Source organism: Oncorhynchus mykiss, chromosome 8 (genome assembly GCF_057628025.1).
Source record: "Oncorhynchus mykiss isolate SJ-2025 chromosome 8, ASM5762802v1, whole genome shotgun sequence".
In the NCBI taxonomy this organism is placed as follows: Eukaryota; Metazoa; Chordata; class Actinopteri; order Salmoniformes; family Salmonidae; genus Oncorhynchus; species Oncorhynchus mykiss.
In genome coordinates, this window is record NC_143029.1 from 15,850,853 (window position 1) to 15,876,192 (window position 25,340).

The 25,340-nt window shown below is 41.2% G+C and overlaps 1 protein-coding gene across 2 annotated transcripts in view; it reads right to left on the bottom strand.

Moving 5' to 3' along the window:
- LOC110529465 (5'-3' exoribonuclease 2) overlaps positions 1-24,870 on the bottom strand; it is a 46,047-nt gene extending 21,177 nt beyond the window's left edge. Inside the window, exons 1-18 of one of the 2 annotated variants that reach the window (XM_021611646.3) lie at positions 24,384-24,870; positions 23,734-23,861; positions 23,446-23,557; positions 23,213-23,324; positions 23,009-23,067; positions 15,066-15,155; positions 14,765-14,837; positions 14,518-14,568; positions 13,157-13,314; positions 11,308-11,382; positions 10,786-10,919; positions 10,612-10,669; positions 10,216-10,323; positions 9,893-9,937; positions 7,641-7,784; positions 7,351-7,395; positions 6,630-6,718; positions 2,355-2,490 (exon numbers count right to left, since the gene is read on the bottom strand). In XM_021611646.3, the coding sequence (XP_021467321.3) occupies positions 2,355-2,490; positions 6,630-6,718; positions 7,351-7,395; positions 7,641-7,784; positions 9,893-9,937; positions 10,216-10,323; positions 10,612-10,669; positions 10,786-10,919; positions 11,308-11,382; positions 13,157-13,314; positions 14,518-14,568; positions 14,765-14,837; positions 15,066-15,155; positions 23,009-23,067; positions 23,213-23,324; positions 23,446-23,557; positions 23,734-23,861; positions 24,384-24,458 (1,692 nt within the window). In that variant the 5' untranslated portion in view covers positions 24,459-24,870. The remainder of the gene's footprint in view (positions 1-2,354; positions 2,491-6,629; positions 6,719-7,350; positions 7,396-7,640; positions 7,785-9,892; positions 9,938-10,215; positions 10,324-10,611; positions 10,670-10,785; positions 10,920-11,307; positions 11,383-13,156; positions 13,315-14,517; positions 14,569-14,764; positions 14,838-15,065; positions 15,156-23,008; positions 23,068-23,212; positions 23,325-23,445; positions 23,558-23,733; positions 23,862-24,383) is intronic. The other variant, XM_021611647.3, reaches the window with a different exon arrangement.
- Positions 24,871-25,340: the final 470 nt, after the last annotated feature.

Genomic DNA, 25,340 nt, shown 5'->3' on the forward strand with positions numbered 1-25,340 from the left:
GCTAGCTAGGGGTCCATTTACTCCAGATTTGACTTGACTTTTCATTTATTGACATTAATGACTGAATTCAACATCAGGAAAATAGTAAATCATTACTTTGATTTATTTGCGTAAATAACTGACAATTCAACAGGAAACATTTGAATACATAACCTACTAAATAAAAACGCCCAGGGATTAATAAATACCCCTGGACTAGGCCTACAGATGAGGTCAAATATATTGCACCCTTGCAATTTACAATGTAGTGCATTGAGGGCAAAGAAACACTTGACTCAAACCACATTCATTCAAATTTGGAATAATTGAGTTCAGGCCATTGATGAATTTGAAGTAAAAAATAACTAAAAAATCTCAATATCAGTTTAGATGTTTTCTTCTTGGTCCTGTGCAATTGTAAATCAAACAAATACACGTGTGAACGCCAAACGTTTTCTCAATTTCAATTCATTTTGAGAGAAAATGGGGAGCTTATATGACCCTCTAATCTAGGTGACACTTGCCTGTGACTGACATTTAATTATCTTAAGATTGCATACTTGGAAAACTGGTAGGCGAAGTAGAGGTCGTTAAACCATAAAAGTTGAATCATTGGAAGGAATGGTGCAAATGGCTTGGAATTGGGTTTGGGAAGTCCGCCAACTGGCAAACGTACATGTCCCAAAACACTTTCCAATACCAGAGTTGATCAGGCTGTTGAGTGTGTCTAAGTTGTCCCACTCCTCTTCAATGGCTGTGCAAAGTTGCTAAATATTGGCGGAAACTGGAACACAGTGCCGTACACGTCAATACAGGGCATCCCACACATGCTCAATGGGTGACATGTCTGGTGAGTATGCAGGCCATGGAAGAACTGGGACATTTTCAGCTTCCAGGAATTGCTTCCAGATCCTTGCAATATGGGGTTGTGCATTATCATTCTGAAACATCAGGTGATGGCGGTGGATGAATGGCATGACACTGGGTGTCTGGATCTCGTCACGCTCTCTCTGCATTCCAATTGCCATCGATAAAATGCAATTGTGTTCGTAACTTTTGTCTGCCCATACCATAACCCCACCACCACAGGGCACTCTGTTCACAATGTTGATGTCAGAAAACCTCTTGCCACTCAACTTCATACACCCTGTCAGCCAGCTGCCCGGTACAATTGAAACCGGGATTAATTCGTGAAGAGCACACTTCTCTAGTGTGCCAGTGACCATCAAAGGTGAGCATTTGCCCACTGAAGTCAGCTACGATGCTAAACTGCAGTCAAGTTAAGACCCTGGTGAGCAGGACGAGCATTCAGAAGCTTCTCTGAGACTTTCAGTTTGCACAGAAATTCTTTGGTTGTGCAAACTCAGTTTCATTATCTGTCTGGGTGGCTGGTATCAGACGATCCCACAGGTGAAGAAGCCGGATGTGGAGGTCCTGGGCTGGGGTGGTTACACGTGGTCTGCAGTTGTGAGACCAGTTGGACGTACTGCCAAATTCTCTAAAACATAGGTGGCTTATGGTAAAGAAATGTACATTAAATTCTCTGGCAACAACTCTGGTGGACATTCTGGCAGTCGGCATGCCAATTGCACGCTCTCTCAAAACTTGAGACATTTCTGGCATTGTGTGACAAAACTGCACATTTAAGAGTGGCCTTTTGTCCCCAGCACAAGGTGTACATGTGTAGTGATCATGCTGTTCAATCAGCTTCTTGATATGCCACACCTGTCAGGTGGATGCTTAACTTGGCAAATTAGAAATGCTAACTAACAGGGATGTAGTGCTTTTCATGGATCATTTATTTTAACCCATGAAACATGGGACCCACACTTTGCATTTTTGTTCAGTGTATATTCAAATTATATTTGTGCAGGGGCAGATTTTTTACTTAAAAAAATTCCACCAAAGAATCCAGGCTTGAAACACGTATCCTTGGCTAGTGATTTACAATTTCAAAGTTACACCAATGGTTGACTGTTGGCTGGATGGAATGCTCTTCTCTTAGAGCAGGGCTTTCATAACTCAATCTTATTGGTATATTAATACATTTACTGCATGGTGATGTCACCATGGAAGGCCCAAACTCCATCCCACCAAAAAAGGATTAAACAACTCAAACAGCTCTTACACTAAAGGAGCATTATCATAATTTTCACAATTTCACAGTATTATTCCAACCTCAGTGTGGGAATATTTATTTTTTACTGCACTGGGCCTTTAAAGGCAATTTTGTGGCGGCCATTATGTTAATTCTTCACTGTGCTCGTTAACTTTTTCAAATAAGACCTTGCAAGTAAGCATTTAATTTTACTGTGTACACTACACTGTATCCTGTGCATTTGAAAAATAAAAGTTGATTTGAATCAGTGTCATACCTGGTAGTAGTATCGGAGTACCCAGCAGAGACCCTCCACGTAGGACTTCACCACCTTTTTGCGGAAGTCATCGTCAGTCGCGTCAACATCAAACTTGGTTTTGTAGTATCTTTGCTTCCAGCCGTCCTCCCACAACCTAACACACATGGACCGTCATGTTCTATTGTAAGGTTGGGATGACAAAGCCATCTAAACAGCCAGCAAGGCCAAAAGACTTGGGCCTCCTAATCAATAGAACTCTGTGAGAAGGCCATACTCAGTCTTGCATGTCTATCACAATTCTGTGTAACATATAATATATGCAGTGCATTCTGAAAGTATTCAGACCGTGACTTTCTCCACTTAAGTTAAAGCTTTATTAAAAAATGTATCAATTGTTTCCCCTCCATCTACACACAACAACCCACAATGAAAAAGCAAAAACAGGTTTAGAAATATTTGCAAATGTATAAAAAAAAGAAACTGAAATATCACATTTACATACAGTTGAAGTCTAAAGTTTACATACACTTAGGTTGGAGTCATTAAAACTCTTTTTTCAACCACTCCACAAACTTCTTGTTAACAAACTATAGTTTTAGCAAGTCGGTTAGGACATTACTTTGTGCATGACAAGTCATTTTTCCAACCATTGTTTACAGACTATTTTACTATATCACAATTCCAGTGGGTCAGCTTGGAAAATTCCAGAAAATTATGTAATGGATTTAGAAGCTTCTGATAGGCTAATTGACATAATTTGAGTCAATTGGAGGTGTACCTATTTCAAGGCCTACCTTCAAACTCCGTGCCTCTGCTTGACATCATAATCAAAACAAATCAGCCAAGACCTAAGATTTTTTTTTGTAGACCTTCACAAGTCTGGGGCATCCTTGGGAAAAATGGCTAAATGCCTGAAGGTACCACGTTAATCTGTACTAACAATAGTATGCAAGAATAAACACCATGGAACCATGCAGCCGTCATACCGCTCAGCAAGGAGACGCGTTCTGTCTCCTAGAGATGAACGTACTTTGGTGAGAAAAGTGCAAATCAATCCCTGAACAACAGCCTTGTGAAGATGCTGGAGGAAACAGGTACAAAAGTATCTATATCCACAGTAAAACAAGTCCTATATCGACATGACCTGAAAGGCCGCTCAGCAAGGAAGAAGCCACTGCTCCAAAACCGCCATAAAAAAAAGCCAGACTACGGTTGCAACTGCACATAGGGAAAAAGATCGTACTTTTTGGAGAAATGTCCTCTGGTCTGATGAAACAAAAATAGAACTGTTTGGTCATAATGACCATCGTTATTTTTGGAGGAAAAGGGGGAGGCTTGCAAGCCGAAGAACCCTATCCCAAACGCCATGCATCATGTTGTGGGGGTACTTTGCTGCAGGAAGGACTTTTGCACTTCACAAAATAGATGGCTACATGAGGTAGGAACATTATGTGGATAAATTGAAGCAACATATCAAGACATCAGTCAGGAAGTTAAAGCTTGGTCGCAAATGGGTCTTCCAAATGGACAATGACCCCAAGCATACTTCCAAAGTTGTGGCAAAATGGCTTAAGGACAACAAAGCCAAGGTATTGGAGTGGCCATCACAAAGCCCTGAACTCAATCCCATAGAAAATTTGTGGGCAGAACTGAAAAAGCTTGTGCGAGCATGGATGCTTACAAACCTGACTCAGTTACACCAGCTCAGGGTTAAATGTCAGGAATTGTGAAAAACTGAGTTTAAATGTACTTGGCTAAGGTGTATGTAAACGTCTGACTTCAACTAAGTATTTAGACCCTTTACTCAGCACCTTTGGCAGAAATTACAGCCTCGAGTATTCTTGGGAATAAACAATACAAGCTTTGCACACCTGTATTTAGAGTTCCTCCCATTCTTCTCTGCAGTTCCTCTCAAGCTGTCAAATTGGATGGGGCGTGTTGCTGCACAGCTATTTTAAGGTCTCCCCAGAGATATTCGATTGGGTTCAAGTCCAGGCTCTGGCTGGGCCACTCAAGAACATTCAGAGACTTGTCCCGAAGCCACTCCTGCGTCGTCTTGGCTCTATGCTTAGGGTCGTTGTCTTGTTGGAAGGTGAACCTTCACCCCAGTCTGAGGTTCTAAGTGCTCTGGAGCAGGTTTTCATCAAGGATCTCTCTGTACTTTTTTCCGTTCATCTTTCCCTCAATCCAGAATAGTCTCCCAGTCCCTGCCGCTGATAAACATCTCCACAGCATGCTGCCACCACCATGCTTCACCGTAGGGATGGTGCCAGGTTTACGCCAGCTTGGCATTCAGGCCAAAGATTTCAATCTCGGATTTCATCTGACCAGTGAATCTTGTTTCTCATGGTCCCAGAGTCCTTTAGGTGCCTTTTGACAAACTCCAAGTGTGCTGTCATGTGCCTTTTACTGAGGAGTGGCATCTGTCTGGCCACTGTACCGTAAAGGCTTGGTGTGATGCTGCAGAGATGGTTGTCCTTTTGGAAGGTTCTCCCATCTCCACAGAGATACTCTGGAGGTCTGTCAGAGTAACCATCAGGTTCTTTGTCACCTCCCTGACCAAGGCCCTTCTCCCCCGATTGCTCAGTTTGGCAGAGCGGCCAGCTCTAGGAAGTCTTGGTGGTTCCAAACTTCTTCCATTTAAGAATTATGGGAGGCCACTGTGCTCTTGGAGACCTTCAATGCTACAGAAATGTTTTGGTGCCCTTCCCCAGATATGTGCCTCGACACAATCCTGTCTAGACGCTCTACGGACAATTCCTTCGACCTCATGGCTTGGTTTTTGCTGTGACATGCACTGTCAACTGTGAGACCTTCACGTCTTTCCAAATCATGTCCAATCAATTGAATTTACCAAAGATGGACTCCATTTCAATTGTAGAAACATCTCCAAGATGATCAATGGAAACAGGACGCACCCAAGCTTGATGTTGAGTCTCATAGTAGAGGGTCTGAATACTTATGTAAATACACTTTTTTAAATCTGTAATACATTCGCAAAAAATTCTAAAAACCTGTTTTCGGATTTGTAATTATAGGGTATTGTGTGTAGATAGATTACTTTTTTTATGTAATACATTTTAAAACAAGGCTGTAATATAACAAAACATGGAAAAAGTCTAGGGTTCTGAATACTTAATCAAATCTCCATAGACAAAGATTGGCTGTAAAATGGTCCATTCTGAATTAGTCTGACTTTCAACATGGCACCGTCACAGGATGCCACCTTTCCAACAAGTCAGTTCTTCACATTTCTGCCCTGCTAGAGCTGCCCCAGTCAATTGGAAGTGCTTTTATTGTAGAGTGGAAATATCTAGGAGCAACAACAGCGTTGGCCACACAAGCTCACAGAATGGGACCGCCGAATGCTGAAGCGCGTAAACATAGTCTGCCCTCGGTTGCAACACTCACTAGAGTTCCAAACTGCCTCGGAAAGAAACGTCAGCACAATAACTGTTCGTCTGGAGCTTCATGAAATGGATTTCCATGGCGGAGCAGCAGCACACAAGCATAAGATCTCCATAAACAATGCCAAGTGTTGGCTGGAGTGGTGTAACGCTCACCGACATTTGACTCTGGAGCAGTGGAAACACGTTCTCTGACGTGATGATTCACCATCTGGCAGTCCGACGGACACATCTGGGTTTGGTGGATGCCAGGAGAACGCTACTTGCCCCAATGCATAGCACCAACTGTAAAGTTTGTTGGAGGAGGAATAATGGTCTGGGGATGTTTTTCATTGTTTGGGCTAGGCATACTTTCGGTCATATAGTGCATTATAGCCAGTAAGAGACCATTTCCTCATCTTCCATACAGGATTTGGGAATTACAATGGTCCATTGAAGACATGGAAGAGTAACTAGTTTACTGCTTTAGGAAGCAGCTGAAAGGTTTCGCCATATTAGTGGATTGGCGATGCACTGCACACATAATGAAAGATGAGCAGCATCTGTCTAGCCAATCCTTCACACTGGCCCACAGGGAGAGCAGCCTTGTAACAGCAAAGCCTCCATGAATACCAATTTAGCCCAATGGATTCAACAGCCTTCGCGAGTACATCACAGAAGAATTTATGAGAATATGCCTCCTTTCCATATTAATAACTTGCAGGCAGGAGGAGCTCCCAACCACAGAGGAGCTCCTAAGGGAACCATGCTGAACTGGAGAGACATAAATCAGACCATCACACCCTTGCTGAGAGGCCTGCCTGGTTGGTTGACTGACTGACTACTTGGATGAGACTGTCCTGGTTGGTTTACTCCCTAGTTGACTGACTGTAGCGTAGCCATTTACCTGACGTTATCCTCAGGCTCTGGCTCGCTGTCACTGTCCTCGGCTTTCCGCTTCACACCCCGGCCATCCTGCCCATCACTGCTTCCTGCCTGGACAAAACACACATCCTTACAAATAATTATACCTAAACCATCTGGCAGCAGATCGGTTTCTACCAATTGGGGACAGATTTTCATTCAAATATTCTAAAATCCACATAGAACAAATATGCACATGTCCCTCCAGAGGTCTTTCCATTAGACTATTGTGCATAAATCACTTTGGCGCTAAATCACTTTGGCGCTTAAGTTAATGTACTGAATAAAAACAGTTTAATGCATTTCCAGCTCTACCTATGTGTTTGTCAAAAACTTGCGATAAATAGCATACTTGCCCAATTATAAGAAAATAAAACATTCAGTTAATGTGTGCAGACCTTCACCTTTGCCACACTTCATTCATGTGCAAATATCTCAGGCTATTTATCTCATACATTTAAGTAACAAAGGCAGATTGAATAGAGGCATTAAGAGCTTCAGAATATACACTAATAAAAAATATAAACTAGCCCAGACCAGCATCAAAAAAACATGGAAATGTGTACTGCGCTCACACTTAAGGTACATATAAACGCTTGAACATGGACAAAAGTCCTCCACCACATTTGATCAATAAAAGACATGTACAATTCTAGACCAGTTACAAATCACTATAAATCAGAAGGTTCTCAGTGGAGGCATACCTGGCCACCATTCTTCATCATGGCTTTTAGGGATTGCGCAGCATCCTGAAATAAAAATACATCTTTAAATACCTATAAATTGTATAAGTGTCCTATATCGCCCTAACACCTCAACATTCATATAGATGTTCACTGTGCGGAGAGCTTGCGAGGAAGCATCTCATTGTACTGGGTACACTACACTGTATCCTGTGCATATGGCAACGTTGGATTTTAGTGGATAATAGCTGTTTTTTTCTTGCATCGTTGACCAGAAGCAATATCCCCCTGATAAGCCCCCCCCATCATACCTTGTTGTGCTGGTCCCTGCCCTGCATCCTCATGTCGAAGGCTTGGTGTCGGGCGTTCTGGACAACCCCAGGTCTGCCTCTGCCGCCAAGGGCCTGGGGGGCGAACTGACCAGCGGTCATGTAGGCTGGGCCCTGCTGCTGAGCCTAGGAAACACACAACTTATCATTTAGTTTAACAATTTGGGATACCTAGTCAGTTGTACAACTGAAATGCGTCATTCGCATTTAACCCTGATTCAGAGAGGTGGGGGGGCTGCCTTAATCGATATCCACGTCATTGGCGCAGTTGTTGTCCGGTATTAACTGCCTTGCCCAGAGGCAGAATGACAAGATTATTACCGTGTCGGTTCAGGGTCTTCATCAACCTTGCCAAGGCTTTCGACTCTGTCAATCACCATATTCTTATCGGCAGACTCAGTAGCCTCGGTTTTTCTGATGACTGCCTTGCCTGGTTCACCAACTACTTTGCAGACAGAGTTCAGTGTGTCAAATCGGAGGGCATGCTGTCCGGTCCTCTGGCAGTCTCTATGGAGGTGCCACAGGGTTAAATTCTCGGGCCGACTCTTTTCTCTGTATATATCAATGATGTTGCTCTTGCTGCGGGCGATTCCCTGATCCACCTCTACGCAGACGACACCATTCTGTATACTTCCGGCCCATCCTTGGACACTGTGCTATCTAACCTCCAAACAAGCTTCAATGCCATACAACACTCCTTCCGTGGCCTCCAACTGCTCTTAAACGCTAGTAAAACCAAATGCATGCTTTTCAACCGTTCGCTGCCTGCACCCGCACGCCCGACTAGCATCACCACCCTGGATGGTTCCGACCTAGAATATGTGGACATCTATAAGTACCTAGGTGTCTGGCTAGACTGTAAACTCTCCTTCCAGACTCATATCAAACATCTCCAATCTAAAATCAAATCTAGAGTCAGCTTTCTATTCCGCAACAAAGCCTCCTTCACTCACGCCGCCAAACTTACCCTAGTAAAACGGACTATCCTACCGATCCTCGACTTCGGCGATGTCATCTACAAAATAGCTTCCAATACTCTACTCAGCAAACTGGATGCAGTTTATCACAGTGCCATCCATTTTGTTAGTAAAGCACCTTATACCACCCACCACTGCGACCTGTATGCTCAAGTCGGCTGGCCCTCGCTACATATTCGTCGCCAGACCCACTGGCTCCAGGTCATCTACAAGTCCATGCTAGGTAAAGCTCCGCCTTATCTCAGTTCACTGGTCACAATGGCAACACCCACCCATAGCACGCGCTCCAGCAGGTGTATCTCACTGATCATCCCTAAAGCCAACACCTCATTTGGCCGCCTTTCGTTCCAGTTCTCTGCTGCCTGTGACTGGAACGAATTGCAAAAATCGCTGAAGATGGAGACTTTTATCTCCCTCACCAACTTCAAACATTTGCTATGTGAGCAGCTGACCGATCGCTGCAGCTGTACATAGTCTATCGGTAAATAGCCCACCCAATTTTACCTACCTCATCCCCAAACTGTTTATATTTATTTACTTTTCTGCACACCAATATCTCTACCTGTACATGACCATCTGATCATTTATCACTCCAGTGTTAATCTGCAAAATTGTAATTATTCGCCTACCTCCTCATGCCTTTTGCACACAATGTATATAGACTCTTTTTTTCTACTGTGTTATTGACTTGTTAATTGTTTACTCCATGTGTAACTCTGTGTTGTCTGTTCACACTGCTATGCTTTATCTTGGCCAGGTCGCAGTTGCAAATGAGAACTTGTTCTCAACTAGCCTACCTGGTTAAATAAAGGTGGAAAATAATAATAATAATAAATAAATAAATAAAAGGGATTCAATCCAGCAAACGTTTACTGGTTACTGGCTTAACACTCCTACCCGCCCCCCTCCGAGATCTAAAAATCTGCCATTGTCCAAAAAAGCAAATAAGACTACTGGCATACAATACAGCAGACTTCAAGGGCCACAGTTGTGCACCCCTGATTTAAAACATCTATTAAGGGAAGGTTTCGAACAATACACAGCGCTACCACATTGACAATATAAATCAGAACAAATGAAAAATAGTTGAATTGCCCATTGAAATAAATGGCCTTGCATGCATACTCATAATTCTAAGAAAACATGAAGGTAAGGGGTTAAGTTCATCCAAAACATATTGTCAAGGAAATGAGAATGCATTCAACCACACGGTACAAAGTCAAGCTACAATAAAATAGCCCAATCCACTTCACTTACCTTCATTCTCTTCTTTTTGTCCTTATTCCTTCGCTTGAATCCCTCCTACAAGACAAACCTCATTTACACAAACAGTCAACTGGAAAAGTTACAGAACAGTGATTAACCGCAACTAAAATTGGCATCAGCTAAAATATCTTAAAATGACAGCGGAGTATCTGACAAATACCCGCTCGAAAAGAGAATTTATGAAACACCCAAGTCATGATTCATGTAAAGCCTATGGAAAATCTCCCACCCCTCAGTTTAACAAAGGAAGAAAATTATCTATTGAAGAGGAATAATTCCCTGCTGAAAGCTACTGCTTCCAGCTTCCATCTTACATCGTCCTCTTTGCGCTTCTTGAAGATGTTGTCCTCAGCCACGCCGATGGCCTGCATGATCAACTCAACACTCTCCAATTTGACAAAACCATTCTCTGTGATGTAGCCCTGTGAGCAGAGAAAGACCACGTTAAGGCTATGAACAGATACCTGGGCAAGGAAGAAAGTCAGGACAGCTTTAAGGGCCAGTTTCCCAGATACAGTTTAAGCCTAGTCCTGGACTAAACAACTATTCCAATAGAGAAATGACACAGAACATGTATTTTCATCCAGGACTAGGCTTAATCTGTGTTTGGCAAACTGACCCAACGGCTTCTGGGGTGGGGGATTCTAAGTAACGTCTCCTAAGAAACCATGTGAGACAGTCATAACCAAGCCTACACAGAGAACACTTACTCCAGTCTTGTGCACGACGTCTTTGTAGATGCCCACCAGTCGATCTATCGCACCCTCTCTGAAGGACACATGGAACATACCATCAACAATTGAAAAGTATGGAAACAGCAAGAATGTATTTTTGTCAAGGTGTTTTCAAGACGATAAGCTTCATCTCGGTTCCGTCAGGTTTACCTAATCTCTAAGGACGGTAAGTGAGGCAGGAAATCATTGCCAACAAAGAAGCACATGAAGACCCAGTCGTCGACAGTCCTCTCAAAGTCAAAGGGAAAGGGCAGACTGGCCATTGTCAGCTCTCGCTCCAGGTACTATAGGAAAAGGGAGCATGCCTTGATAAACTGATAAAAAAAACTAAAAAAAGAGATATGTCTCATTTCGATCTGAAATGTAATGTTCATTTCTCTACCATAAGCCGCCTGTCAGTAATAAAGCCCTTTTGTGGAGAAAACTCATTCTGATTGGCTGGGCCTGGCAGTCAAGTGAGTGGGCCTATTGCTGCACCCCCTGCCCAGTCATTTGAAATCCATAAATTAGGGCCTGATGAATTCATTTCAATAGACTGATTTCCTTATATGAACTGTAACTCAGCAAAATCTTTGAAATTGTTGTATTCATATTTTTGTTCAGTATAGTTACATGACCATAAATATAATTAATAGGCTTTTTGGAAATTCTAAGATGTCAGACAGAACGTACCTCGCGCAAAACGCACAGCCTGATGAATATGAACTCCTGTTCAGAAGCCGGCATAGTGTCTGCAAACTCATCGTGCTGCAATAAGAACACATTATTAGTCATAATTGCTCATAAAACGGAGAGCAAATGTAATGTACACTTTTTCGGGGGTGGTTTACTGAGCACAGATTAAGCGCAGGCTTGAATGGTAAACCAAACTCAATGGAGAATCTCCATTGAAAATGCTTTTTAGTTTAAAACCTTTTGTAACTAGGGGGCAGTATTTTCATTTTTGGATAAAAAAGGTTCCCGTTTTAAACAAGATATTTTGTCACGACAAGATGCTCGACTATGCATATCATTGACAGCTTTGGATAGAAAACACTCTGATGTTTCCAAAACTGCAAAGATATTGTCTGTGAGTGCAACAGAACTGATGTTACAGGCGAAAAACCCAGATAAAAATCCAACCAGGAAGTGCCCCATATTTTGAAAGGCCTGCATGCCAATGACTCCTTATATGGCTGTGAATGGGCTACGAATGAGCTTTCTACGTATTCCCCAAGGTGTCTACAGCATTGTGATGTCTTTTTACGCATTTATGTTGAAGAATAGCCGTAAGGGACCACATTGAGCAAGTGGTCACATGATGGCTCCCGCAGAAAATCTTGCGTAAAGTACTGAGGTAGCCATTATTCCAATCGCTTCTAATGAGAAACCAATTGTCCCGACGGATATATTATCGAATAGATATGTGAAAAACACCTTGAGGATTGATTCTAAACAACGTTTGCCATGTTTCTGTCGATATTATGGAGCCAATTTGGAAAAATGTTCGGCGTTGTAGTGACCGCATTTTCCGGTCGATTTCTCAGCCAAACGTGAAGAACGAAAGGGAGCTATTTCACCTACAAAAATAATATTTTGGGGAAAAAAGGAACATTTGCTATCTAACTGAGGGTATCCTGAGTGAAAACATCCGAAGTTCTTCAAAGGTAAATTATTTAATTTGATTGCTTTTCTTATTTTCGTGGAAATGTTGCCTGATGCTAGCAGAGCCTAGCATAGCATTATGCCAACTTACACAAATGCTTGTCTAGCGTTGGCTGTAAAGCATATTTTGAAAATCTGAGATGACAAAAGTGTGATTCAATATATTTCATTTGTGATTTTCATGAATAGGAATATTTTCTAGGGGTATTCATGTCCGCTGCGTTATGCTAATTAGTTTGAGGCTATGATTACGCTCCCGCATGCGGGGTGGGTAGTATCAAGAAGTTAAGACTAGGCTTAGTCTGCCTGTGAAAATGGCCCTTAGAAGGATACTTTAGGATTTTATCTACTTCCTCAGTCAGATGAACTCGTGATAATTCAATTTTTGTGTCCGTGTCCAGTATGAAGGAAGTTAGAGGTAGTTTAGCAAGCCAATGCTAAGTAGCATTAGCGCAATGACTGGAAGTCTATGGGTATGTGGTAGATTCTCCATTGAGATGGGGTCAATTCCAAATTTAATTTGAAAATCCAATTAAATTCTTGATTTCCCCCATGAAGTGGAGAACTTAAGTGGAATTAAATTAGAATTTACGGAATGAAAAGTTACAGAATTGGAATGGACTTTATTTTATTTTTTAGGCTGTCTCTAGAGTAACATGCTCAGACCGAAGGAAATGAATCCCAATTTGTGTAATTGTTAGGGATAATATTGAATTGAGAACGTAAATATTGAAATTTACCCAACATTGGAATTCAGAGGAATTGGATTCTCAGAATGCAAAGACTGACCTGGAATTTGAATTTAATAAAATGTACAGGGAGAGAGAATTGAATGAGGAATTGACCCCAACCTTAATGTCTATAAAGTAAAATTTACCTCTCCCTGTTTCTCCCTGGCCACTCCCTGGCAGTCCTTGATCTCATGGCCTTTCTGTCCACACATAGCACAGGGCCTAGGCTGGTTGGGCTTGAACTCTTCTCTGATGATGGTGAAATTGGGCTCGTGAGTGGCAAGACCCAGCATGATCAGGTCAGCTAGGGAAATGAACAGAAGATGCCATCCAAATTCAAAAAAATACAATTGGAAGTGAAGAGGAAATTCAGTAACTCTGTTTGGACAGTGGTAGTTGATGAAAAAGCTTCTTTGTTGTTTAAATGTAAACCAACGATTTTCAGCCCTAGACCTTGATCAGGGTTTTTGTGGAAACAGAAAATCTTGAAATACAGTGGAAGGCAGAAAACAGCTCTGAAGTACTGCGTTTTATACATGTACTGTCATCAGGAACAATGAACTCAGGTTTCTAAGGCTTTATGTTAATTAAATTACCTAGTCCACATGAGCCACGCATGCATTATCATCTACATGTGTCATTAATATACACGTACAATAGCATGATTTATCCATTTGAGGGGAGTGAAGCTTCACCCAAAATGGCACCTTATTCCCAGCATAGTGCACTACTTTTGACCAGAGCCTTATGTGCCCTGGTCAAAAATAGTGCACTATATATAGGGAATAGGATGTCACTTGGGACAGGCTGAATGAATCAGGCTCCTCTTCAAGCTAATTACATGCAATATTTTCCCTCTTTTGTCTACCAAGGGCATCATGAACCATTGAATGACTGAAGCTTTTATCTATCATGTCCTGCATAATTTCACCCATTTAAAACTAACTGGCCATTAATATAGCAGGACAATAAGGCCGGCAGAAAACAGAGAAGCCCTATCCTCTAACAAAATCCAAGGTTGGAGAGTTGCAACTAATGTTGCCAAACTTTTAAACAAGTGTAAGAACATTTTTATATTCACTATATCGATAACCATTTAGCAAAGCATCGCCTGCAGTTATGGTGCATAACTAAATCCTTTGCCGTCGTTTTAGAAAAACAAACATACGTTATCACGGTTATCATACGTTATCAGGTCTTTTGCCCATCTGGCTCAATAAGGTAACATTGTGTGCCCTACAACTATTAACAAACATTTATCAAATCCTGAATAGGTATCATTGTGCATTTAGAAGCCTTCTAGCTGGTTTGACAAGTCTTTCCTACAGTAAATGTGAGATCTAATTTGCATCATGTCTGCATTTATCATGCACTCTCATAATTCATCAATACTATGAAGGATACACGAAGCACAGCTTTTTGGAAGAGTTCTTGCCATTGATGCTCAATTTTCTCCCATTGTGTTGGTTACTCATTACTACAGAGACCATTGTGGTGCAAAGCTTACCGTCAGCTCCACAAAGACAGTGGTGTGTGTTGGGGTCATGGTGGGGTTGAGCTGTATAAAAAATAAAACAAATTTAAAAGATAAACGCATCATTACATATAGTTAGCTTACACACGATTGCAAAGCGTGTACTAAGATGGAAGGCCATTTGTGACTTTGTAATATGCCTGTGATTTCAGCCAAGTATGTCACAAATGACCTTCAAAATGGTCAACAATTTCATATTGAAAACTATCTTGACTCCTACCTCTCTGCCGTCTAATATAGTCCATGATCTTATGCTCCCCCTCACCAGGGACACTGGCATCAGACAAGATTACCTAGAATGAACAAAGAAAGCTGTCATTTGAGCAATATTGAATGCATATGACAGTGTCAGACATGACCTTTGTTTAATTTCCAAGAAAATATGTACTTCTTGACTGAGTAGAACAGACCAACACGTAAAACAGCAAGCTTTGAAATTGTAAAAATTAAAGAGCACCAATGCATTAGAAATTGTTGGTCTTTTTCCACAGATGCCATCACCTTTTTGGAATAACACCTACTGTAATGTTACGCCATCCAGGGTCATTACTGAGTCTGTCTGCAACGTAGTAACGGAGACACTTTGCAAGGTTGTCCATGAACTCTGTGCCCTAGAGATGATTTTCAAATGAACAATAATTAATTTTCAGACAGTATTCACAACTTTGCAGGTTCACAAAAAGAGCTGGTCCAAAAGTACCAGGGGCAAGTTCTTCTGCACTGTTAAAGTAACTGTCCAGTGTTTCCAGATTTCTAGGAAATATGACCTATAGCCAAATAATTCATACTTACACACACATACATATACACACACATATATATACACATACATATATACATATATATATATATATATACACACAGTGCCTTGCGAAAGTATTCGGCCCCCTTGAACTTTGCGACCTTTTGCCACATTTCAGGCTTCAAACATAAAGATATAAAACTGTATTTTTTTGTGAAGAATCAACAACAAGTGGGACACAATCATGAAGTGGAACGACATTTATTGGATATTTCAAACTTTTTTAACAAATCAAAAACTGAAAAATTGGGCGTGCAAAATTATTCAGCCCCCTTAAGTTAATACTTTGTAGCGCCACCTTTTGCTGCGATTACAGCTGTAAGTCGCTTGGGGTATGTCTCTATCAGTTTTGCACATCGAGAGACTGACATTTTTTCCCATTCCTCCTTGCAAAACAGCTCGAGCTCAGTGAGGTTAGATGGAGAGCATTTGTGAACAGCAGTTTTCAGTTCTTTCCACAGATTCTCGATTGGAGGTCTGGACTTTGACTTGGCCATTCTAACACCTGGATATGTTTATTTTTGAACCATTCCATTGTAGATTTTGCTTTATGTTTTGGATCATTGTCTTGTTGGAAGACAAATCTCCGTCCTAGTCTCAGGTCTTTTGCAGACTCCATCAGATTTTCTTCCAGAATGGTCCTGTATTTGGCTCCATCCATCTTCCCATCAATTTTAACCATCTTCCCTGTCCCTGCTGAAGAAAAGCAGGCCCAAACCATAATGCTGCCACCACCATGTTTGACAGTGGGGATGGTGTGTTCAGCTGTGTTGCTTTTACGCCAAACATAACGTTTTGCATTGTTGCCAAAAAGTTCAATTTTGGTTTCATCTGACCAGAGCACCTTCTTCCACATGTTTGGTGTGTCTCCCAGGTGGCTTGTGGCAAACTTTAAACAACACTTTTTATGGATATCTTTAAGAAATGGCTTTCTTCTTGCCACTCTTCCATAAAGGCCAGATTTGTGCAATATACGACTGATTGTTGTCCTATGGACAGAGTCTCCCACCTCAGCTATAGATCTCTGCAGTTCATCCAGAGTGATCATGGGCCTCTTGGCTGCATCTCTGATCAGTCTTCTCCTTGTATGAGCTGAAAGTTTAGAGGGACGGCCAGGTCTTGGTAGATTTTCAGTGGTCTGATACTCCTTCCATTTCAATATTATCGCTTGCACAGTGCTCCTTGGGATGTTTAAAGCTTGGGAAATCTTTTTGTATCCAAATCCGGCTTTAAACTTCTTCACAACAGTATCTCGGACCTGCCTGGTGTGTTCCTTGTTCTTCATGATGCTCTCTGCGCTTTTAACGGACCTCTGAGACTATCACAGTGCAGGTGCATTTATAAGGAGACTTGATTACACACAGGTGGATTGTATTTATCATCATTAGTCATTTAGGTCAACATTCAATCATTCAGAGATCCTCACTGAACTTCTGGAGAGAGTTTGCTGCACTGAAAGTAAAGGGGCTGAATAATTTTGCACGCCCAATTTTTCAGTTTTTGATTTGTTAAAAAAGTTTGAAATATCCAATCAATGTCGTTCCACTTCATGATTATGTCCCACTTGTTGTTGATTCTTCACAAAAAAATCTATCTTTATATCTTATATCTTTTATATCTTATATGTTTGAAGCCTGAAATGTGGCAAAAGGTCGCAAAGTTCAATGGGGCCGAATACTTTCGCAAGGCACTGTATATATATATAAATCAAATCAAATCTACACACATATACACACACACACACCCACACTACTCAAAAAAATAAAGGGAACACTTAAACAACACAATGTAACTCCAAGTCAATCACACTTCTGTGAAATCAAACTGTTCACTTAGGAAGCAACACTGATTGACAATAAATTTCACATGCGTTGTGCAAATGGTATAGACAACAGGTGGAAATTATAGGCAATTAGCAAGACACCCCCAATAAAGGAGTGGTTCTGCAGGTGGTAACCACAGACCACTTCTCAGTTCCTATGCTTCCTGGCTGATGTTTTGGTCACTTTTGAATGCTGGCGGTGCTTTCACTCTAGTGGTAGCATGAGACGAAGTCTACAACCCACACAAGTGGCTCAGGTTATGCAAGCTCATCAATGGCACATCAATGCGAGCTGTGGCAAGAAGGCTTGCTGTGTCTGTCAGCGTAGTGTCCAGAGCATGGAGGCGCTACCAGGAGACAGGCCAGTACATCAGGAGACATGGAGGAGGCCGTAGGAGGGCAACAACCCAGCAGCAGGACTGCTACCTCCGCCTTTGTGCAAGGAGGAGCAGGAGGAGCACTGCAAAAGCCCTGTAAAATGACCTCCAGCAGGCCACAAATGTGCAGGTGTCTGCTCAAACGGTCAGAAACAGACTCCATGAGGGTGGTATGAGGGCCCGACGTCCACAGGTGGGGGTTGTGCTTACAGCCCAACACCGTGCAGGATGTTTTTCATTTGCCAGAGAACACCAAGATTGGCAAATTCGCCACTGGCGCCCTGTGCTCTTCACAGATGAAAGCAGGTTCACACTGATTTTGTGACAGACGTGACAGAGTCTGGAGACGCCGTGGAGAACGTTCTGCTGCCTGCAACATCCTCCAGCATGACCGGTTTGGCGGTGGGTCAGTCATGGTGTGGGGTGGCATTTCTTTGTGGGGCCGCACAGCCCTCCATGTGCTCGCCAGAGGTAGCCTGACTGCCATTAGGTACCGAGATGAGATCCTCAGACCCCTTGTGAGACCATATGCTGGTGCGGTTGGCCCTGGGATCCTCCTAATGCAAGACAATGCTAGACCTCATGTGGCTGGAGTGTCAGCAGTTCCTGCAAGAGGAAGGCATTGATGCTATGGACTGGCCCGCCTGAATCCAATTGAGCACATCTGGGACATAGTCTCGCTCCATCCACCAACGCCACATGGCACCACAGACTGTCCAGGAGTTGGCAGATGCTTTAGTCCAGGTCTGGGAGGAGATCCCTCAGGAGACCATCCGCCACCTCATCAGGAGCATGCCCAGGCGTTGTAGGGAGGCACGGGGAGGCCACACACACTACTGAGGCTCATTTTGACTTGTTTTAAGGACATTACATCAAAGTTGGATCAGCCTGTAGTGTGGTTTTCCACTTTAATTTTGAGTGTGACTCCAAATCCAGACCTCCATGGGTTGATAAATTTGATTTCCATTGATAATTTGTGTGATTTTGTTGTCAGCACATTCAACTATGTAAAGAAAAAAGTATTTAATAAGAATATTTAATTCATTCGGATCTAGCATGTGTTATTTTAGTGTTCCCTTTATTTTTTTGAGCAGTAATATATATATATATATATATATATATATATATATATATATATATATATATATATATTAGTAATTAATTAGCTAGCTATATATTTTACACATACACAGTACCAAGACATCAAAACTGTGAAATAACACATACAGAATCATGAAGTAACCAAATAAATGTTAAACAAATCTAAATATATTTTATATTTGAGATTCTTCAAAGTAGCCACCCTTTACCTTGATGACGGCTTTGCACACTTGGCATTCTCTCAACCAGCTTCAAGAGGTAGTCAAATGGAATACATTTCAATTAACAGGTGTGCCTTGTTAAACGTTCATTTGTGGAATTTCTTTCCTTCTTAATGTGTTTGAGCCAATCAGTTGTGTTGTGACAAGGTAGAGTGGTATACAGAAGATAGCCCTATTTGGGAGAAGACCAAGTCCATATTAAGGTAAGAACAGTTCAAATAAGCAAAGAGACACGACAGTCCACCATTACTTTAAGACATGGTCAGTCAATACAAAAAATGTCAAACTTTGAAAGTTTCTTCAAGTGCAGTCGCAGAAACGAACAAGCGCTATGATGAAAGTGTCTCTCATGAGAAAGACCCAGATACCTCTGCTGCAGAGGATAAGTTCATTAGAGTTACCAGCCTCAAATTGCAGTCCAAATAAATGCTTCAGAGTTCATGTAACGACACATCAACATAACTGTTCAGAGGAGACTGTGTGAATCAGGCCTTCATGGTCGAATTGCTGCAAAGAAACCACAACTAAAGGACACCAACAAGAAGAAGAGACTTGCATGGACCAAGAAACACGAGCAATGGACATTAGACCGGTGGAACTCTGTCCTTTGGTCTGATAAATTCAAATTTGAGAATTTTGGTTCCAACCGCTTTGTCTTCGTGAGACGCAGAGTAGGTGAACGGATGATCTTTGCATGTGGTTCCCACCGTGAAGCATGGAGGTGGCAGTGTGATGGTGCTTTGCTGGTGACACTGTGTGCAATTTATTTAGTATTTAAGGCACTCTTAATCAGCACCGCTATGACAGCATTCTTCAGCGATACGCCATCCCATCTCTGGTTTGCGCTTAATGGGACTATTATTTTTTTCAACAGGACAATGGCCAAAACACACCTCCAGGCTGTGTAAGGGCTATTTGACCAAGAAGGAGAGTGATGCAGTGCTGCATCAGATGACCTGGCCTACACAATCACCCGACCTCAACCCAACTGAGACGGTTTGGGTTGAGTTGGACCGCAGAGTGAAGGAAAAGCAGCAAACAAGTGCTCAGCATGTGTGGGAACTCCTTCAATGACTGTCGGAAAATCTTTCCAGGTCCTCATGGAGCTGGTTGAGAACGCAAAGCTGTCAAAGCAAAGGGTGGCTACTTTGAAGAATATCAAATATAAAACATATTTTGATTTGTTTAACACTTTTTTGTTTACTACATGATTCCATGTGTTATTTAATAATTTGTCTTCACTATTATTCTACAATGTAGAAAACAGTAAAAATAAAAACCCTTCAATGAGTAAATGTGTCCAAAAATACATAGATACACATATACAGTGGGGCAAAAAAGTATTTAGTCAGCCACCAATTCTCACGGGGTGAGATCTTGCGTGGAGCCCCAGATCGAGGGAGATTATCAGTGGTCTTGTATGTCTTCCATTTCCTAATAATTGCTCCCACAGTTGATTTCTTCAAACCAAGCTGCTTACCTATTGCAGATTCAGTCTTCCCAGCCTGGTGCAGGTCTACAATTTTGTTTCTGGTGTCCTTTGACAGCTCTTTGGTCTTGGCCATAGTGGAGTTTGGAGTGTGACTGTTTGAGGTTGTGGACAGGTGTCTTTTATACTGATAACAAGTTCAAACAGGTGCCATTAATACAGGTAGCGAGTGGAGGACAGAGGAGCCTCTTAAAAAAGAAGTTACAGGTCGGTGAGAGCCAGAAATCTTGCTTGTTTGTAGGTGACCAAATACTTATTTTCCACCATCATTGGCTAATAAATTCATTAAAAATCCTACAATGTGATTTTCTGATTTTTTTCTCTCTCATTTTGTCTGTCATAGTTGAAGTGTACCTATGATGAAAATGACAGGCCTCTCTCATCTTTTTAAGTGGGAGAACTTGCACAATTGGTGGCTGACTAAATACTTTTTTGCCCCACTGTATTTGCGAAATAATTACGTTAAAAGCAACTTTTCTGCGTTGGAATGGTCTGGACATGCAAGAGGTCGACCGATAAATCGGAATGACCGATTAATTAGGGCCGATTTCAAGTTCTCATAACAATTGGAAATCTGTATTTTTGGACACCGATTTGACCATTTACATTTTTTTTTTTTTTTACACCTTTATTTAACTAGGCAAGTCAGTTAATTAAGAACACATTCTTATTTTCAATGACGGCCTAGGAACGGTGGGTTAACTGCCTTGTTCAGGGGCAGAACGACAGATTTTTACCTCAGTTAACTAGTCCAACGCTCTAACCACCTGCCTCATTGCACTCCACGAGGAGCCTGCCTGTTAAAAATCTAGCAATCATAATCACTAGTTAACAACACATGGTTGATGATATTACTAGTTTATCTAGCGTGTCCTGCGTTGCATATAATCGATGCAGCGCAAGGGGATGATTTAACAAAAGCGCATTCGTGAAAAAAGCACAATCGTTGCACGACTGTACCTAACCATAAACACCAATACCTTTCTTAAAATCAATACACAGAAGTATATATTTTTAAACCTGCATATTTAGCTAAAAGAAATCCAGGTTAGCAGGCAATATTAACCAGGTGAAATTGTGTCACTTCGCTTGCGTTCATTGCACGCAGAGTCAGGGTATATGCAACAGTTTGGGCAGCCTGGCTCATTGCGAACTAATTTGCCAGAATTTTACATAATTATGACATAACATTGAAGGTTGTACAATGTAACAGGAATATTTAGACTTAGGGATGCCACCCGTTAGATAAAATACCAAACAGTTCCGTATTTCACTGAAATAATAAATGTTTTGTTCTTGAAATGATAGTTTCCAGATTCGACCATATTAATGACCAAAGGCTCGTATTTCTGTGTGTTATTATGTTATAATGAAGTCTATGATTTGATAGAGCAGTCTGACTGAGCGATGGTAGGCACCAGCAGGCTCGTAAGCATTCATTCAAACAGCACTTTAGTGCGTTTTGCCAGCAGCTCTTCGCAAGCACAGCGTTGTTTATGACTTCAAGCCTATCAACTCCTGAGATTAGGCTGGTGTAACCGATGTGAAATGGCTAGCTAGTTAGCGGGTGCGCGCTAATAGCGTTTCAAACGTCACTCGCTCTGAGACTTGGAGTGGTTGTTCCCCTTGCCCTATAAGGGCTGTGGCTTTTGTGGAGCGATGGGTAACGCTGCTTCGAGGGAGGCTGTTGTCGTTGTGTTCCTGGCTTGAGCCCAGGTAGGGGCGACGAGATGGATGGAAGCTATACTGTTACACTGTCAATACTAAAGTGCCTATGAGAACATCCAATAGTCAAAGGTATATGAAATACAAATGGTATAGAGAGAAATAGTCCTATAAATACTATATTAACTACAACCTAAAACCTCTTACCTTGGAATATTGATGTCTCATGTTAAAAGGAACCACCAACTTTCATATCTTCTCATGTTCTGAGCAAGGAACTTAAAAGTTAGCTTTTTTTACATGGCACATATTGCACTTTTACTTTCTTCTCCAACACTTTGTTTTTGCATTATTTAAACCAAATTGAACATGTTTCATTATTTATTTATTTATTTATTTGAATGTATTATATTATATTAAGTCAAAATAAGTCATAATTCAGTATTGTTGTAATTGTCATTATTACATTATAGCTTTTTTTGGTCCTCCAATAATCGGTATCGATGTAGAAAAATCATAATCGGTTGACCTCTCAACCACCCAACAGAAGGGTGTATTCGTGCAAGAAGACCACTGATTGGTCAGTTCATCCTCTATTTTTTTAAATATATTTTTTTAACTAGGCAAGTCAGTTAAGAACAAATTCTTATTTTCAATGATGGCCTAGGTTAACTGCCTGTTCAGGGGCAGAACGACAGATTTGTACCATGTCAGCTCGGGGTTTGAACTTGCAGCCTTCCGGTTCCTAGTCCAACGCTCTAACCACTAGGCTACACTGTCGCCCCATGAGGAAAGCAAGCTTTTTTTTAAAAAAGTGTTTCTGTAATTTATGCTTTGGTCACAAATACGAGTGTATGATGACTCAACAACATTATCTGAGTAGGAGTTAATAGATTATTACATTTTTAAAAGTAAGACTTTCACTGAACTGTTACTTTAAGATATTGGTGACAGAAACACAGCCTTAAAAAAAAGCCTCATACTTACTGGCGTGATACAGTTGCTGTCAAATCTCTCCTTGATTTCAACCGGTGGAAGATACCCTCCTAAAATGTGAGGATGGGCAGAAAAAAAGTTGTATATATTTAGTATGCAATTCTGTTAGGGAAAATATTTGTAAATAAGTGTTTAACAAAGACTCCCATCTAAAGACTATTGGAAGGGTAAGAAAACCTCTGAAAATATATGCACCTCTCCCGAGGATCTCCTCTCGGATGCGGGATTTCTCCTCAACCAGTTCCACTCCTTCCTTAGAAGCACGGAATCGCCTGGAGCGCTGCTGGTTCATTTTGGCGCGAGGGGCCTGTTCAGAGATAAACAAGGTCATATGTATAACAAATTGCTTTGTACAGAACTGTAGAAAATCTAAATAGGGATTCATAGAAAATGTTATTCTCTCATGAAAAGAAAGCAGCAGAATTTACCACTCCATCAATAGCCATGTAGAGAACCCTTCTGGGTCGCACAATATTGAAGAGCCGATCCATGTATTCAAAGATGGCAACCATCATTTCATCTTCATTTTTGGGTGCAGCCCTGTGAAAGTGAAGTAGAGTTTGAGGGTTTATACTACATTATCATCACAATTCATGGTAATGTACAAGAGTACCACCAATACCATGGGCCCTGGTCAAAAGTAATGCACTATAAAGGGAATAGGGTGTCATTTGGGACAAAGTCACATTCTATTTAATTATGTTAGTAAGACTAACTTGTCTTCAGGATGTGTACAGGGGTGAATGATCCCATTCATGTCCAAGTACAAATTGTCAAACTCCACTTCATTTGGATTCGGTTTGCTGGTATCAACAGGAATTCGTACCCCATTACATTCCTTGGACTAGGAGTAAAAGGGAAAAATAATTAAACATTATTCCTATTATCAAATGCATGTCTGTTTATGTACTGTTGCAATGACGCAACTAATATAAATAAGGTGGTTAGCGAGATTTAACGTTACTTGGTTATGCATTAGATTCCGTAACACGCCAAGTCAAAACATTGGCGGGCTGTCTCGCTTCTGCATGTTCGCAAACCAATGGAATACCAACTCGACACTTGCGCAACACAGGCAGCAAGGCTCTGCACACGAGTTTCTGTGTCAATCACTGCAAGTAGCATAGCTAACGTTAGCTATCTAACTGCGTGCATCCCATACATTGTTGTTCATTCAATCGACAAATGATATAATATGCTCTGCTAGCTATGTCGTTGAATAGAGAAAATTATGAAAACTATTTTAATATCTAAAGTGCAATAAGGTTAGTACATGCTAGATGTACTAAGAATTAAAGGGCACAATTATTACACGGTCTTAAATACGCAACACACTAGCTAACGTTAGCTGCCTACAAACACTTACCCTCTCCTCAGTACAATGGACAACAATTGTAGAATATTTCCGACTCAACCAACGAAAAAATGCGGGGACTCCCATCTCCCGTAGTTTTACAATACGCTACACACAGCTATAAATTATTATATAGATTTAAAATTATTTAGTAAAAAAAAAACGGCTGTAGAAATAGCCGTTTTGCTAGCTACGCGTTAACAAATAAGCTCATGGCAACGGTTGATTTCCGGGTAATGCTGTTTTCATCTTCCGGGAGCAATTGTGTACAGGACAGGAGTCGAACAGCGCCCCATCGCGAATTCAAACAAAGAGAAGGCCGATTAGGTATTCAATTCTGCGATCATAACCAAGTGAGAAGGTAGTATTTATTTACAACATATTATTGGGAAATATCCACTTGGATGACCCTCCAGCTGGTAATTACTAGTGGTAAACTCATCTATCATGCTGGCTTCAGATGCTCGTGGGAAATGGGAAACTGGGAAGTGGTAAATCCAACATGATTGTGTGGTCAAGTACTTTTAAAGTCAGAACAATTATTCAACCAATAAGATTTTAGTTAGCTTGATTATCCATAGTTTGGTTGTAATTGTCAAAAACGTATTTGTCAAATCCAAAACTTTTTTGGACCAATGGGTCAAATAATGCTAATTGTTTAAATAACCTCTAAGAAAACCAATATTCCAAACCTCATGCCTCTTATAATCCGTTCGAACGTTGTTTTTATCCTTGTAGGAGGGCCAAAATTAGGGTGTTAAAATATTTTTTTATTTCAATGGAGGCCAGAGAAAATAAGTGGTCAAAAATAATGAAAATTGTGCAGCATCCGGTCAGCTAAACTGGATGCTGTGTGAGAATGAAGGCTGCCTGACAGGCTCACTTTCCCATTGAACCCCTCTTGTCGAATCCGCTGGACAGAAAACAATATAGAGATAAGATCGATATGGATTGAGACAAAACCTTTTA